Below are 20,041 nucleotides of genomic sequence, written 5' to 3' on the forward strand. Positions count from 1 at the left end.
GCCAAAGCCGCAAAGAGCACCTTTCGAAGCCTTTTCCAAGGGCACCCAGGAGCCGGGTTTTCAGACACCATCACTCACCTTGATGAGTGTGATCATGTTGCTCAAGGCTTTGTCCACCTGTTTCAGAGCGTCCTTCCGCTGCTGGGACGAGGGCCCGTAGTGGTGGCCTTCCACATCGATGCGCTCATAGTACACTGCCGCCATCTCGGCACTGCCGTTGCTGGGGGTGGGTGGGAGGGAGGGGGTGAAGGAGTGAGAGGCTGGCACACATGGAGACCTCCTGCCTGACGGTGTTATTGTCACATAGAACCACAAACCCCCGTTTTCTGTGTCCAGCTTGTGCTTTGCTACTCGCTTGTTGCACGGCCAGCCCTGTAATTCATACCCAGAGTCTCCTGAGTTTGCCTAAGACTCCCTTTGGAGGTGCCAGGTAGAGACTGCCGTGTGTAAGCACAGGCTGGCCTGGCAGCCCTCTACTGCCTCTATCAACTAGGAAGATGGCTTTTCCTTTAATGACAAATACTAATTTCTGTGCTGAATGCCCTTATTAAAAGGATTATGGGAATTAGTAGTTAAATGTGCTCTAATTAAAGTTTGGCATTTCTGGCTTTCTCCTGTGTGAGAGCTTCCAAACCACCGAGGTCAACTAAGGACAGGCTCTTCTATGACCTTGGAAAATCCCAAGGGATATAAGTTGGGGTGACATTTGAGATGGGTTTTTTATTCAGGAATGTGAACAAAGGGAAACTAAGGTAGTCTCAGAATTGCACAAGTTTAGCTGATCACACATTTCTGCCCTGAATACCTTCGACCTAATTAGTGAGGATTGCACATATATCAGTGCTTAATTACACTTTCATGACCATTTTACAGGTCACTGTAAAGCTCCCAGAGAGCAGTTGTGTGGATAAAATTGCAGATCTGTGGTCATGAAGTCCAAACCCAGCCTTTTTCTACTGTACTTAATGTATGACAGGGTGTGTCATTCATAATACATGCCCTCACCAAGGTCAAGATCCCTATAAAAAGACTGTGATGTCCTGGTAGGTCCAGCTTCTCTGATTAAAGACACTTGAGTAGTTGTGTAATGAGTGAGACGGAAGGGAAAAAAATCAGAGGGACGGATTAGGGTCTCTGCATTTGTAAGTTTGCTGAAGGCTTCAGAGGTGTGGTCCTGTGGGAAGCTGAAGGTGTCTGCAGTGGTGGGAATTTCCCCACCCCTGTCCCTGCAGAACAGTGTTCTTTCTCATTCTTCATGATATTAAAATCACTCAAACGAAGGAGCCCTTCCCTTCCCCCAATTTAATTTTAAGCAAAACTTTCTATCTGTATTAAGCATAAATTAATTTCCACAATTTAACCCTATAATTCTATATTCCACACACACTCATTGAACCTATTGAATCCTTTTTTCTTCTGCTGCAGTGCCTGTATTAATTAGCTATTTAGACTGCTATGTGTCGTCTCACCTGTAACTAAGCAATAATTTTGATTAAAATAGAAGCTAAGAAAGAGATTTACTGCATAAAACAAGTGGTCTTATTTAGATTGTGGTGACATTTATCAGTGAGAACTCAGTGCTGTAAAGATGCATGTTCAACTTTGCACATGACTTCAAGGGGACAAGCTCCAGTTATGTGCCACACTTGGGAGTTTGCAGGATTGGATACAACACGTCCAGAGGTTGTAAGATTGAGTTTTACTTTATTTCCATTTCCCCCCCTATTTTTCTAAGAAAACTGGGCACCTCTGATCATGGCTTGCACAAAAGAAGTAATCTCTCTTTCCAATTGTTAGTCCTGCCTTCTGCCATCACCAATAACTTTCAAAAGAAATGGCTAAGGAAAGCTTGCTGAAGGAAGCCAGACACATGGATGGCAGTACCAAAAAGGGGGTTATATTTTATCAACGCACTTTTCAAGTACCATGCAAACTTTGTGTGCTCCTGGATGAGTTAGGTACTCCTGCCATTGCAAAGGGCACCGATAAAATCCCCTTCAATGCTGATAAAGTTAAGATGGGTCAGGACATTGCAGTGCCCAAACTCAAGCCCTAGGCCACCATGCCACAATAAAGGGCTCTACCCTGAAATACCTGTAAGGTTCGCTAATGGTGGAAGCACCAGTGAAATTCATTAACTACTAACACCTGCCATTAGGGCAACTGAGCAAGGCACTGTGCCAAGTGACAGACTGCTCTTGCCACAGGCTGTTTTCCCACATGGACCTGAAGTGAGTCCAGAAGAGTGCCACAAAGATGATCAGAGGGCTGGAGCACCTCTCCTGTGGGAACAGGCTGAGAGAGTTGGGGTTGTTCAGCCCAGAGAAGGCTCCAGGGAGACCTTGTAGCAAACTTCCAGAACCTGAAGGGGCCTACATGAAAACTGGAGAGGGACTTTTTACAAGGGGGTGTAGCAGTAGGACAAGGGGTAATGGCTTCAAACTCAAAGAGGGCAGCTTTAGATTAGATGTAAGGGAAGAAGTGAGGGTGGTGATGCACTGGAACAGGTTACCCAAAGAACCTGTGGATGCTCCATACTGGAACAGGTTACCCAAAGAAGCTGTCGATGTCCCATCCCTGGAAGTGTTCAAGGCTAGGTTGGATGGGACTTTGAGCAGCCTGGTCTAGTGGAAGATGTTCCTTGCCTATGGCAGGGGACTTGGAACTAGATGATCTTTAAGGTCCTTTCCAACCCAAACCACTCTATGATTCTATCATTCTATTCTATTCTGTTCTCATATTTGCACAAAATTAGTGCCTGCTCCAAAATTGTCCCTGAAATGTTCTAAACTGCAGAAGGAGCCAAAGCATTGGTCACGTAAACAAGTGACCAGAGCTGAATTTCGGAATTCCAAATTCACAGGAGCTCTCTCTAAAGCCAGGCATTTCAAAGTCTGCTCTTGCAGGTCAGTGAACACTCATGGACTGATCTTGAAGTTGTTTGAAACAGCAAATTAAGAATAGTAAGTCAGGATGTCTCCTTTGTGTTGCAGCCTACACAGGAAAAGAGGAGCACATCTTTCCCTCCTGTCTTAATGTAAGGGCCTATTTATGTTACAGTGGTATTCCTATGGCAGCACTATAAAGCAGTCTCACCCCCTCGTCTTCCTACCTGGAAGCCAATCCTGAAAATCTGTCCAGATCATAGTAAACCCAAATACTCCTCAGGAAAGGAAACCCCACACCTCAGAAGATGCGTGACATACCGCAAAGACTCGAGGGCATCAGTGATGGCATCTGCAAAGTTTTTGTCCGTCGGGACACTGAAGTATTCACGGCAGTAACTTGGTCTGACTCCGAGGATTTCAACCTCACAACCTATGAGTGGAAAATGTGGTAAGCTCTGCCTTCTCACCTTTATCACAGACCCCACACCATGGGGTCCAAGTTCAGATTTGCGAATTCTCTGTGACTTGACTTACCTTACACCTTCCCTGCAGGAAACCTTGCGGTTGGGAAGGGAAAAGGGAGAGAGATTGGTTTGATGAGTGCTTGTAGCAAACCAGACATTGGATCCTTTTATTTCCCTCTCTAAAAGGAAGTTTTCTGTGTGACCTTACCACAATAAAAGTCTTGATTCCCTTATGGCAGGTGTTTTCCACCCTGATTGTTAGCTTGTTTTCATTTTAACTGCTGCAGCCACATAGCCTCATTTCCAGGCTTCAAACATAATAGTTTTAGATATTGTTCCCTTGAAGTTCAGCAAATACTTTCCAGTTAGACATGCTGTATCTTATGTTGTAATATCCTCTATAAACTGTATTTTATTATGTGATACTGGCACTCTGCTATTAAATCTGTTTCCCAGGAGGTCTTATTAAAACAGTATAAACCAATTAACTCTCCTGGTAACTTGCAGCCTTCCTTGCAAAATACAGTCTGTTTTGAGGCCCAGAAATTTATGGCAACAAATCCTACAGGAGAACATGGCCCTGAACACACAAAAACATGTTTCTGTGGGTTTTTTTGCCCTTTTGCTCTCAAGTTACTGTGCTGCTGAGTAACATTAATATTTTAAAGGAATGTGCTTTCAGAAACACTGCATTCATGCAAATTATCTTTCGAGAGCCTCAGAGTCCTCCCATCACAGGCATTTTTCTGCTGTATTCCTGGGGCACAAGGGGAAGGAAAACAAAAAAAGATATCTTTTGCAAAATGGCCTCTGTATACAGCAACACAGTCAGGTCAAAATGGCAACTCCAAGCCATAGCCAGAATCTGCCTACATTTAGGTGCCTTTGCTTCTCCTTTGGGATGAAAGAAATAGGCATTAAGGACTGTTTGAAGTTGGCTCATTGCTTTGGTTACCCAGGAGGTGTAACTACAGAGAGGGCACTAGAGCAAGCAGCGCTGCTTTCAGAGGTGGTTTACAGTGGTTCACTTACTGGGATACTGTAAAGGGAATTTGTCAGTGTCTTATGTCTCAGCCCACATGCCCTCGCATTGCTGAGATGCAGTACTTGGAAAGGCACGCCACTTGCAGGCTAAGCTGGCTAAGGGACTTCTGATGCTAGAGGTGATGCAACAGTTCTCTGTGGGCTTTGCTAGTATTTCAGGACTGAACTGGAATTTCAAAGCCAATTTCTCCTCTGGCACTTGAGTGAGAAAAGATTGTCTCCAAAGCCAGGCAAGAAGATGCATTTGGAAACACCCAGCATTTCGGTTGAGGTGGATGATAGCTCATTGCCAATGAAAAATACGATGTTTTTGCCTCTTTTTTCCTCTTCAGATGCTGACATTAGATTACAATTTTCTTAGACATCATTCCCCAGAATTACTGACAAGATAATTTTAACTGGAAGCATTAACCTTTTGGTGATCTGAGACATTTTACTTGCTGAGATAGCTTTTCTATTTCTAGATTGTCAAGTGATTAGCATGACATAAAAGGTGACAGAGCAGCAACATTTAGAAATCATTTTGGCCACTAAATACTGGTTTTCAGGTGTGCAGTTCATTAGCAGTAACATTGAAAATTCAGGGTGCTTAGATACCAAGAGCTTCATTTTCATTTTTTTCTCCCCCATCCTTCTCCCTGTGATGAACAGAATTTTAAAATGGATTTCTTATGTCGAGACTCATTACAATTCCAAACTACTGGCCACAAAGACCCCTTAATAATTCAATTTCATTTTGGTAGAGGCCAGGACAGGTGGTAAATTTTCTCATTTCCATGGAAAAGGAAATTTTAAAGGATTCAGAGCCAGACAAAGGAAATGTTAAGTTTTTCTTGGTTAAACTACAAATAGATAAGCCATATTTGCTACTACGTGATGTTAGATTCCTTTCTGCAAAGTTTAGTATGACACCAAACCTTTATTTAAAAACCTGAACTTCTGGAGCAGGAATAAAGACTTCTTTGACTGTGATATATAAGCTCCTCTTTATCTATCTGACATGGAGACTTGAACCCTTGCCAGCTTTAAATTGCATTTCTAAACATTGATTTAACAGTTGGATACCTCATGTCACAACAGAAAGTTTTGAAAACTTTCCAGACTAGCTCCACTGTCTCGTAAACGTTGTGTTTAAATGGAGAAAGGTTGGGTTTAGAGTCTTTTTTTCCCTCCCCTTTCTCTCATTTCAGTGATGAGAAGGGATGTCAGTGCACTTCAGCTGGAACAGTTGCATCAGCTGCTGAAAGGTGAAGGAGTTGGAGAGTCTGGGGTGGTATCACCTACCAGGCTGAGCGGGCAAAGCTTTGACTTTGGTGGTATAGCTGGGACGCTCTCACACTCCTCCAGGGCTTCTCCATCCACTGGAGCAGAAGTGTCAACCTGTGCATGAGGCTGCATGTTTCACCCCATGTACAGCATTAGCTGTTGTGTTTTACTTAGCAATCAGTCAGGGGATACACAGCTGTTTCTCCAGAAATGCTTTGAAGAATGGAGTCTCCAGAACCTGTCTAACAAACACAGTGAAGAAAGGAGAAAAAATGTCCCTACGAGCCAAGTGCTTATATTTTGGTAGAAGTGGTGGTTGGGAGCCCTGAAATGGTGATGTTTTGGCTCCTTCACTTCTAGTGGCAGGAGACCCCAGATTAATTCTGCCCATGAGCTGTCTTTGCTGTGTTTATGTTGAGCTCACGGATAAAGCTGTGGTCGATGGGTGTCTGCACCCAACAGCCCTCCTGCTCTGTGTCCCTGTTTGCTGGGGGACTGGATTTTCTTCCTCCAAGCCCTGACCACGAGAGGAACACAGGGAAGAACATGAAGCAGCAGAGTTTGGGTTTAGATTTTGCAAAGCTTGGGACTGGCTCTGAGAAGGAAATGACTCTGGTGTAAGTTAACCCTGGGAATTAGCTTACTGGCATTCACGACTCATTTCTGCTATGTTTGATCGGTCCCGTTTGCCTTCACCATGGGCTAGAGAGAAAACAGCGTCTTCCAGAGCAAAGTGTGATCAATTTGGCTATACGTTGTTGTTCCTATTGAGAGTTTCCCAAACCTTTTCTGTCCAGATCTTTGTCAGACTTGCAAGATGCATTGCTAAGAAGCAGCATATCCTCAGGCTGGAAAGTTAATCACTAATAGCAGATCATATACAGTGCAAATATCTGTGGGACATCTACCCACCTTGGTTATTAAACCCTTATTTTTTCTTTCATTTTGTTTGGCATTGCTCCCCAGTCAAATGCCCTGTTAAGAATTAAAGCTTTAAAATAACATAGATTTTTTAGAAAGGATTACATTCTTACTATGGAACCAGAAAACAGTTAAACCCCTCAAAATTCATATAGGGTAAACATAATAAACACTGTTGCATTTGGGGTGACTTCTGTTTACTCCAGTTACACCTGGAGTCTTACTGCAGCCTAACCGACCTATGTTTTAGCTCAATAGTTCTATGCTTTACTTTGCTTCCTGCCCTATGCCTCATCTTGTGTGGCCAACATGTCCTTTGAGACCATGAACGCTCTTAAAATAAGCATGTGTTTAAGCGTTCGCTGAACTGAGATACTGATAAATTTGCCAAAGGCTGTCTGTCACAGATAAGTAATTAATGGCAGACAGATGTGCACATCACAGTCCACAGCTAAAATAACAGATCCACGCAAAAAAAAATCCCCTCCTGTGTTGTGAGAGCACCACAGGCTTGGCAGTATAAGCATTGTGAAAAGGGAGGCTCTATTGCTCCTTGCAGTTTTCCACTGGAAGTAGTAGACAGATCTGTGTGAAGGGTACACATATGTATACAGGGATACATACATATACACATCATATGTCTTCTCCCTGGGACACACTGTCAAAGGGCAACGAGGGAGCTAGGTAAAGTCCAAAGGCATTTAATGGAAAATTATGCTTCTCTTTTGGATTTCAGTAGCTCTCAGCAGACGTTACATCTATTTGGCTCATAATTATACCTGCTCAATGCAGTTACATTAGTAGTTAAAAAACAATAGCATCTCGAAAGAGGTATTTCTGTAAATCTTTAGAATAATTTATTGTATAATTTCTATATTCTGCTATTTATGTTGCTGCTAGGTCACTTGGGTGATCTCCACTAAGCTTTTTTTTTGAGGGCTGATCCAAGCCTTTGTATCTAGCCTGCAATTCCAGTCCCTTGGACTGCCTTGAAGTCCATGAGGCAATATTATCACCCTCAGATCTTTTTGCTCTTCAGTACTGTACAAACATTCTGCATGGATTTTCAACATTTTTCATCTTGGGTCACCGTTTCTTCTCTTTTCTGAAAACTGTGGCCTTTTTTTGGGACACCATTAGCCTCATTGCAGGGAAGGAGTGTGAGGAGGCCCACGTGCATTGGGATGCAGTGGATGAGATGGCTGGGAGCCCATGGCATGGGTCAGCTGCTGCTGCTGCTCTACTCACTGGCACTCTCTGCGATCAGTACGGCTCTTCTAACGTGTGGGCCTCTAGCCAGCAGTTACACATATGAAGATATCTGCATATTGCTTATGCAACAGAGTTAAAAGGTCAAAAAGTTGAGAAGCTGGGCACCTTTCAAGGGATCTGGTCTGTCTGCACAGCTTGAACATTTATTTCCATGTGGATTCCTAAATGAACAGCTTAAAGGTATACTTTCATTTGTTTAAAAAGACTCGTTATACATCCCCAGTGATTTCAGCAGTCCAATATCCAACAAATGAGGAACAGAAAAGCCAAGTCCCTCCAACTGAATGGCTCAGACTCAGAGCAACTTGGACCTCAGCTGAGTTAATAATGAAGGAGGACAAGAGTGCTCACTCTAGCTCATCAAAGGATGCTTTGCTTTCATCTGGTTTTTTTCTGTTCCCCCAGAATAGATAATCTTTAGCTCTTGGCTACTAATTTCCAGGTTAAAACCAAACTAACCTAGGGAGGGGGGAAGATTGTTACTGTTTAACTTTGATCAGTGAAACTGTCTACAGTGTTGCTTCATGAATAATCCACGGAGCAACCATTCACCACAGCAGAAGCTACAGGTGGGAGAAAAGAACAAGCAGTTGGCGGAAGAGGGAATGCTCTGCACGGCAGGACTCTCCTGAAGGTAGCATTTGGTGGAAAGGTGCCCCCAGTGATACTTCAGTCTTTTTCTTTATATGTATAGGCAAATTATCATGGCCTAGGAAAACATCATTCATTTCTATGACTGGTTAGGAAGGCACTTCTAATCCTTGTCTGCATTTCAGAACTGTATTAAAGAGCCATCCTACAGCATATGGTGCATCTTTAGATGTAAAGAGGCACTGTTAAGACAGCAGCAATTTTTGACATACTAACCTGGCCAGTAGTACATGGAAACGTTCTTTTTTTCTTTCGTCATTGTGACCCACAAAGGCTCCGACCCATTCCACCAGAGAGGCAGCAGGCTTTCTTTATTCACACCAATATCAAAGGACACATTTGTCTTTTGGTCCCACATGTAGTTTCCAGTCATCTGATGGACCTCACAGTGACGACCTTCAGGGGTGGAGAAAAAAGACAGCACAATCAGATTGGTGTTCTCCAACGGAACAATGCCACCAGCACCACCACTGCTACCACTGGATCATCCAGCAAATCAGCTGAAAAGTCCTCATCTGAGCTCAGGGACTTCTTACCTTGCAACTACCCATTCAATCTTCTGGACTGTTACCTTTTATTAGGATCCTCCAGGTAGCTCCCTATATTACCCTGTTCAGCCACCTAAAAGCTAGTTCCTGAAGCTAGTCTGACACCTGTGTTCCCTTCACAGAGAAGAACAGGCACCTCTAGAAAGCCATTCATGCCACCCTAAGATAGGCATCTGAGGTATCCTGGAAGAGTCATCCTCTGGAGGTTCATATTTCTCTCTCTTAATTGTAGAGAAAGATCTTGTCATGCGATTAGCTTCAGACAACCAACTTGGAGACAGCTGAGGCCCCAAGAGACAAATCCTGTGCCCTGTGCCTGCTCAGTGTGCCGTACCTGGTCCACACCAGTGGGTACCACGTATCTGCCTGATGCCTGGCTCCTTCTACACATATAACATCTGCCAAGTCTGAGGCCATTTTAAGGTATCCACCAGTGCACAGGCCCACAGGGCTGCAGGAAGCAGTCTGTGAAGGGATAGGGATGAGGGCATGGTGTGGAAACACAGAAAGAAGCTTGGGATACTCACGTTTTCCCTGTCCTTTACTCATAGGGCACACCGAGTTTCCACAAACAAGCAAAAGCTATGTTCTGTAAGTGTTAGCTTTTTTTTTTAAGGGAACACACTTTGTTCTTGGCTGTGGGGACAGCAGTCATTTCATCAGACATTTTCAGCCTTCTTACTCCATCTTGAATGCCTTGGGCAACTTTGTATTACAATAAATTAGTATACAATAACCAAGAAATGCATTCCACTTCTCATCACTGTCAGAGGACATTGTATTTTAAGAATTAACCTGCAGGTGAACTACCAAAAATGGGAAAAGAAACGTTGAAGATTAAGTTGTATCAGAAGTTAACAATTTCCATATCTTAAAAAGCAATGGCTGATGAATGACCCAGGAGACTACAGGCCAGTCAGCCTCACCTCCATCCCTGGAAAGATGATGGCACAACTTGTCCCCAGTGTTTATTACAAATAAACACTAAAAGGTGGTTATCAGGGGGAGTCAACATGGCTTCACCAAGGGGAAATCCTATTTGACCAACCTGATAGCCTTCTATGAGTGCATAACCGGCTGGCTGGATAAGGGGAGAGCAGCAGATGTCATCTACCTAGACTTCAGCAAGGCTTTTGACAGTGTCTCCCATAATACCCTCATCAGAAAGCTCAAGCAGTGTGGCTTGGATGAGTAGAAAGTGAGGTGGATCAAGAGCTGGCTGAATGACAGAGCCCAGAGGGTGTTGATTGATGGCACAGAATCGAGTTGGAGGCCTGTGGCCAGTGGAGTTCCACAGGGATCAGTTCTGGGGCCAGTCTTGTTCAACATCTTCATCAACGACCTGCACGAGGGGACAGAGTGTACCCTCAGCAAGTTGGCTGATGACACCAAACTGGGAGTACTGGCTGATTCCCCAGAAGGCTGTGCTGCCATTCAGCAGGATCTCAACCGGCTTGAGAGCTGGGCAGAGAGGAACCTCATGAGGTTCAACAAGGACAAGTGCAGAGTCCTGTACCTGGGAAGGAACAACCCCATGCACCAGTACAGGCTGGGGATTGACCAACTGGAGAGCAGCTCTGTGGAGAAAGACCTAGGAGTCCTTGTTGATAATAAACTGAACATGAGCCAGCAATGTGCCCTCATGGCCAAGAAGGCCAATGGTATCATGGGATGCATTAAGAAGAGTGTGGCCAGCAGGTCAAGGGAGGTTCTTCTCCCCCTCTACTCTGCCCTGGTGAGGCCTCATCTGGAGTCCTGTGTCCAGTTCTGGGCTCCTCAGCTCAAGAGGGACAGGACACTTCTGGAGAGAGTCCAGTGAAGGACCACCAAGATGATCAGGAGACTGGAGCAACTTCCTTATGAGGAAAGGCTGCGGGAACTGGGGCTGTTTAGTCTGGAGAAGAGGAGACTGAGGGGGGATCTCATTAATATTTACATATATCTAAATGGTGGGTGTCATGAGATTGGGGCATCCTTTTTTTCTGTTGTACCCAGCGATGGGACAGGGGGTAATGGAAAAAAAGTGGAACACAAAAAGTTCCTCTTAAACATAGGGAAAACCTATTTCACTGTGAGAGTGAGGGAGCCCTGGCACAGGCTGCCCAGGGAGGTTGTGGAGTCTCCTTCTCTGGAAGTTTTCAAAACCCACCTGGACACGTTCCTGTGTGACCTGATCTAGGTTGACCTGCTTTGGCAGAGGGGTTGGACTAGATGATCTCTAAAGGTCCCTTCCAACCCCTACCATTCTATGATTCTATGGATGTGTAAGACACTGTCATCATTAGCTGGTGAGTCATGATATTGCAAGAATCCAGATAACAAGCTTTGATTATTGTGAGGCTGACTGTGGTGACTAGAACTGAAATAACCTTGCTATGATTGTTTTCAATGAGGCATCATTTTGAGCAGAGGACTCTGTATCCTTTGTGTACGTGTGACCTTGAAGTGGATTTTGAACTCTCCTTCCCTCCTACAAAGTATTTCAATTATGCAAAACATTTCCTCCTCCCCAGTGGAGAAAAGCAGTTCCCATTTGTGGCTGTCCCTATTTTCTGAGTTAAACCAAACAGGTTTAACATAGGAGAACTGGTAGCACAGTCTGGGCAGTAATCTATCCTCTTAATGCTGTCAAGTGCTTTTTTTCACTGTCTCAAAAGAGCTAGAAAGAAGCCTCTACAGTGCATAAAAAACACAGCCTTCCTACTTAGAGGACAACCCTGTCTCTTTAGCTTAAGAGTCCATGTACTCCTGAGCATTTATCAACCTGCTGAACTGCAGACAGGCAACTGTTGCCAGCCTGGTTGGTGCCTACCAACCTGCAGGTTGGTGTTGCAGCTGTTAGGTCATGTATTTGTATGATGTATGGTGTAGTCTTGACACAGAAACTGTCAGCTCTAGCTGCTACTGATAAGAGCTTCCTATAGGAGTTAAGGTCTGCTGTAAGCTGCAGTTTTTACATATGGAATGCATTCATACATATGCATTAACATTTCAATAGTGATTGGTCAGAATTTCTTTGCCTAGCAGATAAATTAGCACTCATGCCCACTTTGCCTCCTCCAACAGCTTTTGTGGCTGGGCTGGAATTTGAGTTGGTGGTCCATGAGCCAGTGGTTGCCACCTCTCCCTGACACAATTACCCTTCCCTCAGTTTCTTCAGTTCGGCAGACACAGACAGTTTGTCACAGTCTCTTGACTCTACTTCCCATTAATCCTACCTGGGTTTCTGCCTTTGACATGCATATACAACAGCAGATTGTTTCACACTTAATCATCATCATTTCTACAGTATTCCTACAGTGTTCCTAACAAAGTTGACCTCGTTCTTTTTGACATCAAGTTTGCCCACCTCTTTAAGACACAGAGTGGAGATTGTTCTTTGGAGCCTTGTTGGGAAGTTTAATTAACTGTGTGCATGAATACAGTGGACAATATTATTCTAATCTCCACATCACACAAATTCATTTTTCTAGGAACTTCATGTCTCTTTTTTTTCCTTTTTTTTTAACATTTAAAGAGGCCTGGAATCCTATAAGGCATCTATTTTGATTGCAGACAACCTTGGTTCACAGGGTCAGAAAGCAAGATCAAATGAGCAGACAGACCAAAAGACATGACCATTTAATGCTACCTGAAGCCATTAATATCTGCTTGCATGAAGCCTGTGTCTCAGAAAGATCCCGGACCTCCTTGGGAAGACATCGATAGCCAACTAATCAATCTCTTCCTTGGGTTGCTCATTCCAACATTTATCATCAGTAAACACTGTTCAAAAAGCCTGTCTGGTTTCTAATTTTATTTTTTACTTTTGTTGATCTTCATTCATGGCTATTCTGTGCCTTGCTCACTAGATTAAAAAGCCCTGCAGTAGCTGGCATTTCTGCCCTCGAAAGACACTCGTACACCGAACCAAGATCACTTCTCAAATTTCTTTTGGGTCCCCTATACCACCCCAGTTCTTTACATCCCCTATTGTAACTTATTTTCTCCAGCCTGAGAAAATGACCTTTAGTGATCTGCTTTTAATGATTATCCAGTGTTAAGATAGTCACTGTAACATGCTGAATTCATTGTTGCTTTTATTACTGCAGCTTTCCTCTAATCAAATGTTATCTCAACAGCTTCAAAGTAGAAACAGGGCAGAAAAAACCCCAATAATTTCAGCATACAGATGTCCTTAGTTAAACTCAGTGCAATTGTAGGAGAAAACACCTCTTCCTCAAGCAGCAGAGGAAAACAAAGAGGGTATAGTTCTCAGGAATATGATAACTGCTGTATTCTCCTGGAAAAGAGCCAGCAAAAGCATTTGCAATTCTGCGTGCTATAGCTTACTTGGACACTACACTTCTTACAGAATTGGCTTTGTCTAAAGCACATTCCCATGTCTCCAGGCACTTTTGTCAGCATTCAAATGGATCTATGTAATACAAAGATGAAGTTAAAAAAACCCCAATGAAACACACAGCCACTTGGCCACCCACAAGAGCACAGTAACACTGAGTACTTGTGCACCCTACATTGACTGTACGTGAGATCTGCAAACCAGAGAACTGGAGTGTGTGTTCCTGTGGTGTTTGCTACAGGAATGACCTCTTCTTTCTTTGGTGGTTCTTCACTGACTGCAGGAACAGCACATGGGTTCACTGGTAGGCATGATAGATACAGGGAACAGCTGTGTCTAAACCTACAAGAGAAAATGCTCTGCTGAGACAGTCGCTGACCTTTTTTGTTTTTCAGAAGAGAGGCAGCATGTGGCAGATGCACAATGCTACACCTAGCACACTGGGCAACAAAACAGAGGTAAACTCTGTCTGTCCTGAGCAAATCAGATTTACCAGAAAACCCATGGTGTGAGTATTAGCCAGTGCAGCAAAGGTGCCACAATCTGTACCCATGTGGTATCCACCTGATGACAAACTAAGTACATGCATTTAGCTAAATGTACTGTACCATATAATAGTAAATGCATGCCTTGCTGCTACAGTGAGGCCTTTCCTCCTGCATCTCGCCATGATGTCCTCACTCTCCAGGGAGAGACAAGAGCAAGGAGAGCAGATACAAGCACGAGCTGCCACGAGGCTATGTAGGCTGGGGAACAGTTAAGTTCCTCCATGTGAATAGCTGTGCATGTGTAAGGTAGGTAGTTTTTAGCAGCCCAAGTGAGACATGCAGTTCCCTTTCTCCTCTTCCTTTCCACCTCACAATGTCTTTTCTCTGCCGTTCCCTTGCACCAAGAGCTACCTAAATGCTGACCCAGACCTGCTCATTTATCAGCTCCTCAGCCCACTTCCAATCCCCCAGAGACCTGCTGGATGTCTTGCCCTGGGAGATGCTCTGCTTACTCTGCTGTGGCACATGAGGAGGAAGAGAGCAGGACTTTCAAGTCACCAGCATACACTCCAGGGCAGATATCATGGTGTTGCAGTCCTCAAGGGCCAAGTCCAACCTGCTGTGAGCAGAGCATTCTGAAGGGCCCAGCTTTACCTGCTTTGATATACGCCCTGCTCTGCTCTTCCCTGATAGGTCTCCCCTGTCCTGCTTTGAAAAGAAAGATCATAGGGGAAATGTGTTAAACCTTAAGTGTCCTGGAGAAGATCAGGGCTCATGAGAAGCCAGGGGACCAGTACTGGTCTTGGCAAAGTAGCCCTGCCACCTGTACATCTCCAAGCAAAAACAGTACTTGCAACATGTGCATGGACAATTTGTGTTCCCAGAAGAGCTTGTTGGCAAAGTCTCTCCGATTTTTTATGACCTCCAATACCAGACAGATCCAAAGCAGAAACATCTTAGCCTATGTTAGGCAAAATTTTGCAATACAAGTAGGATCACATCAAAAGGCACAAAAAAAATCTCTGCTATGTGCAGCTTTTGTGGGTTTTTTTTAACCTGAAGGGATTCATTTAATAAGAGCATGAAACTCTTGATTCAATGCCTTCATAATGGCGCCAGAGCTGGGGTGTGTGAAAATTGCTTCCAAAGTATGCAGCTTAGGCTCTCTTGCTTACATGGGAGGGCAGGTCTTGTGTCCCTGGAAAGCAGCTGCTCAGAGCTGTGGGTTAGTCTCCTGGAGTGAGTGTCAGTGCTGGGCTAAGGGACGACATTGTGCTCCCTGACCGTCCGCAGCCCAGTGCAGCTTGAGGGCACTGCAGCTCCAAGCACTACAAGCACAAAGGCTGCATGGGCAAAGAGTATGAGCCTCTGGCAGTTTTCTGTTCATCAGCTGTGACTTTAGCTCTGGGCATAGAAGTACTTTGGTAGGTGAATGTCCACTTACTGCTGCTAATAGCTGGTAACAAGTATACCAGTTGTGGGCTGTGAGGCTGTAGCCAGTGAGACGGAAAAAAAAGACCCTTTGCTTCAATTTGACGCATATGAACTTGTGTTAGAGAAAACTTTCTGTTCTCCACTTTGAAAGTGTTTCTATTTTTTTAACTGGTAGAAAGCAAACACAGATTTTTACAACATTTTGTGTATGAGTGAAAGAGAAAAATCTTGGCACTTGCCATTGCAGCCTTTCTGCAGGCAGTGAGTAAACAAAGAAAGATGAAGAATGTAAAAATGAAGAACCTTCTTGGTTCCTACTCTCTTCTCCAGCTTGTCCTTGATAGGGTAGTACCCCTTCCCTACCAGTTAATAGTATTAAGACAGACTTCTTCTTGCTCTTTTTCTTCTGAACACACAGCTTTGGAAATGGAAACCTACTGAATTCAAGAAAAAGAAGAGACTATTGATTTAAAAGCTGTTATGTCACAGCTTCAGTATCCAAACTGAGAAAAAAGCCAAGACACAAAGAGCAGGATGAGCAACAAGGGAATATGATTCTTTTTGCTTTTTGTTCCTCTTTTAACCACCACAGATGACAGCAGCAGCAAAGATTTTTGTATGCCAACACTGAGAGGCGTGGAGCAAGGATGGTAGAACCATGGAAGACAGATGAAACCTCTGGTCTGGCAGAGTAGACTTTGATCATCACCCATCCCTGGCACCTCTGCTGTGTTATCCCTCCCTCTCCTGCTGTGCAGGGGTGCACACACAGGACTGAGCTGTAGTAGCTGGGAAAATGCCACATACCACCCCTGTACTTGAGAGAAGCCCCAAACATGCCATCGCTGAGTTACAACAAGTGTGGGACAGCCTTGCAAAGACTGAGGACCACAGCCCTCATCTTGGTACAGGAGACTGAAATATCTGCTGCTCAACCTCCTCTTCCTTCATCCTGCAAATTTCACGGCAGCCTCTCTGCCAAGTATTTAAGATCAGATCACGTCCAAAGAGGGCCACGGAGGCCCCAATTTGGCTCCTCTCCAAGCAGCTCCCCACCCACCCACCCACTCACCTCTGTGAGTAGGGACTCCCTCTGCTTCCCACGGAGGCCAAGAGAAATACATCTCTTGGACACAGGGCTGCACAGCTGACCAGGCAGCTGGCACGTCCTCATCGAGGACCTGCCAGAAAAGACTTCATTTATTGTTAGGATCCTGGAAGAGAAATCCTCCCTGGGTTTTCAGCTCAGATGTGATACTGTCCACTCATGTTTATGCTGTCAGGGGCTGGAAATGTGAGGCTGAAATGCCCTGAGATGGGGAGGCTTCAGGGAACTTGGGGTGCAAGAGGTCCCCAAGGCACTCCCCAACATCATTGGGTTGGCAGGTGAGGGAGACCCAAATCCCTGAGCATGAGCAGCTTTTCTTGAGAGATATGGCAGAATGGGCTCTGAAGCAGTAACTCACACAGCAGTTACAGGGGAGACCTCAGACTTTCCACTTAGCTTGGCACGAGAGCTCCCTGCAGAGCCAAGACACAGCAGGGAAAGGGAAAAATTAAAAACTCCCCACAGGATAATAACCTGAGGTGGCTTGCAGTCTTAATTCCTTTCTTTGCAAAACAAACGGCACATGGTGTGATTGAGCATTTGGGGATATGCATAATTTGGACTCCATCTTCCCCTGTATCGATCCCTGCAAAGCTCTCCCAAACACAGACGCCAGCAGCAGCAGCAGCTCCTTTTACCTAACTTGCCATTTTATGTCACACCTTTCAGGTCCACGACTGCAATATCGTAACTGGAGCATGTAGCGCTAGGACAGCAGGTAGGATTCAATCCAGCAGCTCAGAACACAACCCAGCCTCCTGAGAACGAGTCTTTACAACACTGCAGAAGTCAAAACTGAGAAACTTGGCATGAATTAAGCTGTTAGAAGAGACTTGGGCTATCTTGCACACCATCAGATTTTTTGTAACAAAACATCTCTGGTTGCATGTCAGTGAGATCCCTCTGCTCCAGTAGTGACTTGGAAGCTGTTTGGTGCTTCCTCAAGCCAATAGCAGGTCATGACATCATGCCCTGGCTTGCTGGGAGACTGGAGCTTCTCCCCAAACTCTGAATCACTAGGTGACTTTACAAGAAGAAGCCAAACCGTTAGCATTTCTCTTGTTTCTCTGCTCTGGTTTTATTTGTCATACCTCTGTAGACATCTAGGCAGGCCCTGGGCTTTGGTCTGAGGCTTTCTGTATCACTTGTGGAAGCTCCAGCAAGTATCTTCTCTTAGGTTAACAGCAGCAGCAGAAGATTTAAGTAGGAGGGTGACACATGGAGAACTCTGCCATTGCCCTGCAGCAATGCATTTTGTTGACTTAGGTTGCGCCCTATTCTTCCCACCTAGTCTTGGCATAAAGAGGTGTGCTGCACATTAGCATACTTCAGTTAGTTGATTTTAGGTACACGGCTCTTGGTCATCAGTTATGGCTGCATCTATTTGGTTATAGCTTTGAAAATCTCAGTGAACTTGCTATTTCTCACAAATATTAAATTCAGTTAGGCTGCCCTCTTGAAATCATCCATAAAGGAAATTATGACTAGGAGATCCTTCTGGCAGGGCTGACGGACGCACTTTGGCATCTGCACTTGCACATGGTGGGGCAGATGCTGCTCATCTCCATAATTTCTGCCTGCAGGTCTGGGCAGGAGGAGGACATGAGTTCACATTTGAGGGGGTTGGCTGGTACCCAACAGTGATGGTGTCTGAGGAGCAGAGTCCAAAATGAGCCACCAAAATGAGGAAGACCTTCCCTCTGTAACAAACAAACCTCTCTAGAGTCATGAAGGTTGTGTGGCTGTGGGGCAAAGACCAGCCTGGCTCACATGAGGGGATAGAGGCAAGAGATAAATACACTGCAACCACAGCATTTTCATGCACACACTGTCCTAGACCTGGCAACAGTGTATATTCCTGAACAGACATAGGGACACAAGACCTTGTGGGAGATCACAGAGCAGACACAGAAAGGACAGGAGTTTTTGTCCAAATAAGTGGTGGGATATAATGAAGTCAGAAGTGGGAATGTGCAGGTGGGACCAGAAATTTCTTAAGCTGATTTAGCTAAAAATAAAAGCCAATGTACTATAAAACCACATTCACAAATGCTAAAATATGGCAATTTGGAGGTTAAAACATGAGTTGCTTGACAGCTAGTGAAGGAATAGTGTAGTACAAGACACAAAGAATAGCTTGTCCTTGTATTCCTTGATTTCTCAGAAGAAACTGTGGCAACGTTTCACTCCCCACATATCCCAGTTGCAAATGGAAGCAAGACCAGTTACAGACATGTGTGTCCCCCTCCATCAGAGGACATGCATGACTGGTGAGATGCAATGGAAGCTTACCCATGCCTGCACAGCAGCAATGGGGAGATGGTAACTTGCTAGTCCCTAAGCAGGTTGCTATCATGCCATGCTCTCATCTCCCTGCCATGTTCCATTGTTCCCACAAGCCATCTCAGCTTTGTGGATCGAACGTGCACGAGTTAACACAGCTAAGGCTACACCTGCCCCACATTCCTAACCCCATCATCACCTAAAATTGGGTTTCTCCTTTCTGTGGAGACTGCACCATGGCATTGGGAGCAAGAACACTGCAGCCACAGGATTTACATTGCTGTCATGTCAGGTCACAGCCATGGGATACACAAACACCCCAAGGGCTCAAGTGCAGCCTTGGACCTTCCTTTGAGCATGTTCATCACCTATGCTTGGTCAGCCACAGGTTCCTGACCCACTTAATGCTGCTGTGACTCATGTGTTAGGAAGGTGAATTGTTATTTGCAGTGAAGTTGTATTTACATTGAGATCCTCATCACAAAGGCCAGGAGACTTGCCAGAAGGGTTGAGTTTGGTCTCATAGACTGTCTCGCTTCTTCAAGCTGGGGTGTAGAAACTGGTACCCTAACGATGTGTCAAGTCTAGTAGTGATGTTTCATCACCTAAACTTAAATTCCACCTTTGTGAGTACAAAATAGGATGTTTTCAAAACTCCTCAAAATGCTGATAATAAACTTCACTCCATGCATACACAATAGGAGTGATGATTAAATGTGGTAAGGGAGAGAAGGCAATTGCTTTCGCACTTCTCTAACAATTCTATCCAAAGACTTTTTGCATACAAAGTGTTAAGCCAGTTTGCCTGTATACACAAACATGGTCTGGAGTGTAGTGACACCTCCATTTTCAGTCAGGACATTTGCTCTGTGTCCATGCATTGGCACCAAGGCATGAAAAAACCCTTTGGTGCTTTTGTGCTCTTTTTCTATTCAGAGATGAGCAGAGAAAAGCGTTGAAAAAGAGAGAGAGGAAGGGAGGGAGGAAGGGGTTAAGCCGTTTCAAAACAAGCTGAGCACAACTGATGTCAGATTTTTGTCTTACAATGGCATCTATTTGCTTTCCCAGCAAGCAGTATATGGACCACTGGGCATTGTATTGTTCCAGACTATGCCACATATCTTAGGAGAGGATAGATTTTCTCACTCCTCATTAGCTGGGAGGTCTTGTCTATTAAATAACTCCAGAAAAAAGAAAATCCAATTGGAAACTCCAGGGGGGGAAAAAAATCTGTTTTGGGGTTTTTCTTAACTGCTGTTTCAAGGGTGTCCCTCTCTGATGGAAGTGGCCCAGCTGTACTCAGTGGACCTTCCTCATGTCACTGGAATAATA

The 20,041-nt window shown here is 44.6% G+C and overlaps 1 protein-coding gene across 2 annotated transcripts in view; it reads right to left on the reverse strand.

The window, feature by feature from the left end:
- ENPP6 (ectonucleotide pyrophosphatase/phosphodiesterase 6) overlaps window positions 1–20,041 on the reverse strand; it is a 32,625-nt gene that overhangs the window by 10,675 nt on the left and 1,909 nt on the right. For both annotated transcript variants that reach the window (XM_061991887.1, XM_061991886.1), the window contains 3 exons: window positions 8,723–8,902; window positions 3,207–3,318; window positions 79–220 (listed from right to left, as the gene is read on the reverse strand). In XM_061991887.1, coding sequence (XP_061847871.1) covers window positions 79–220; window positions 3,207–3,318; window positions 8,723–8,902 — 434 coding nt within the window. The remainder of the gene's footprint in view (window positions 1–78; window positions 221–3,206; window positions 3,319–8,722; window positions 8,903–20,041) is intronic.

This window comes from Colius striatus, chromosome 3 (genome assembly GCF_028858725.1).
Source record: "Colius striatus isolate bColStr4 chromosome 3, bColStr4.1.hap1, whole genome shotgun sequence".
NCBI classification, from domain to species: domain Eukaryota; kingdom Metazoa; phylum Chordata; class Aves; order Coliiformes; family Coliidae; genus Colius; species Colius striatus.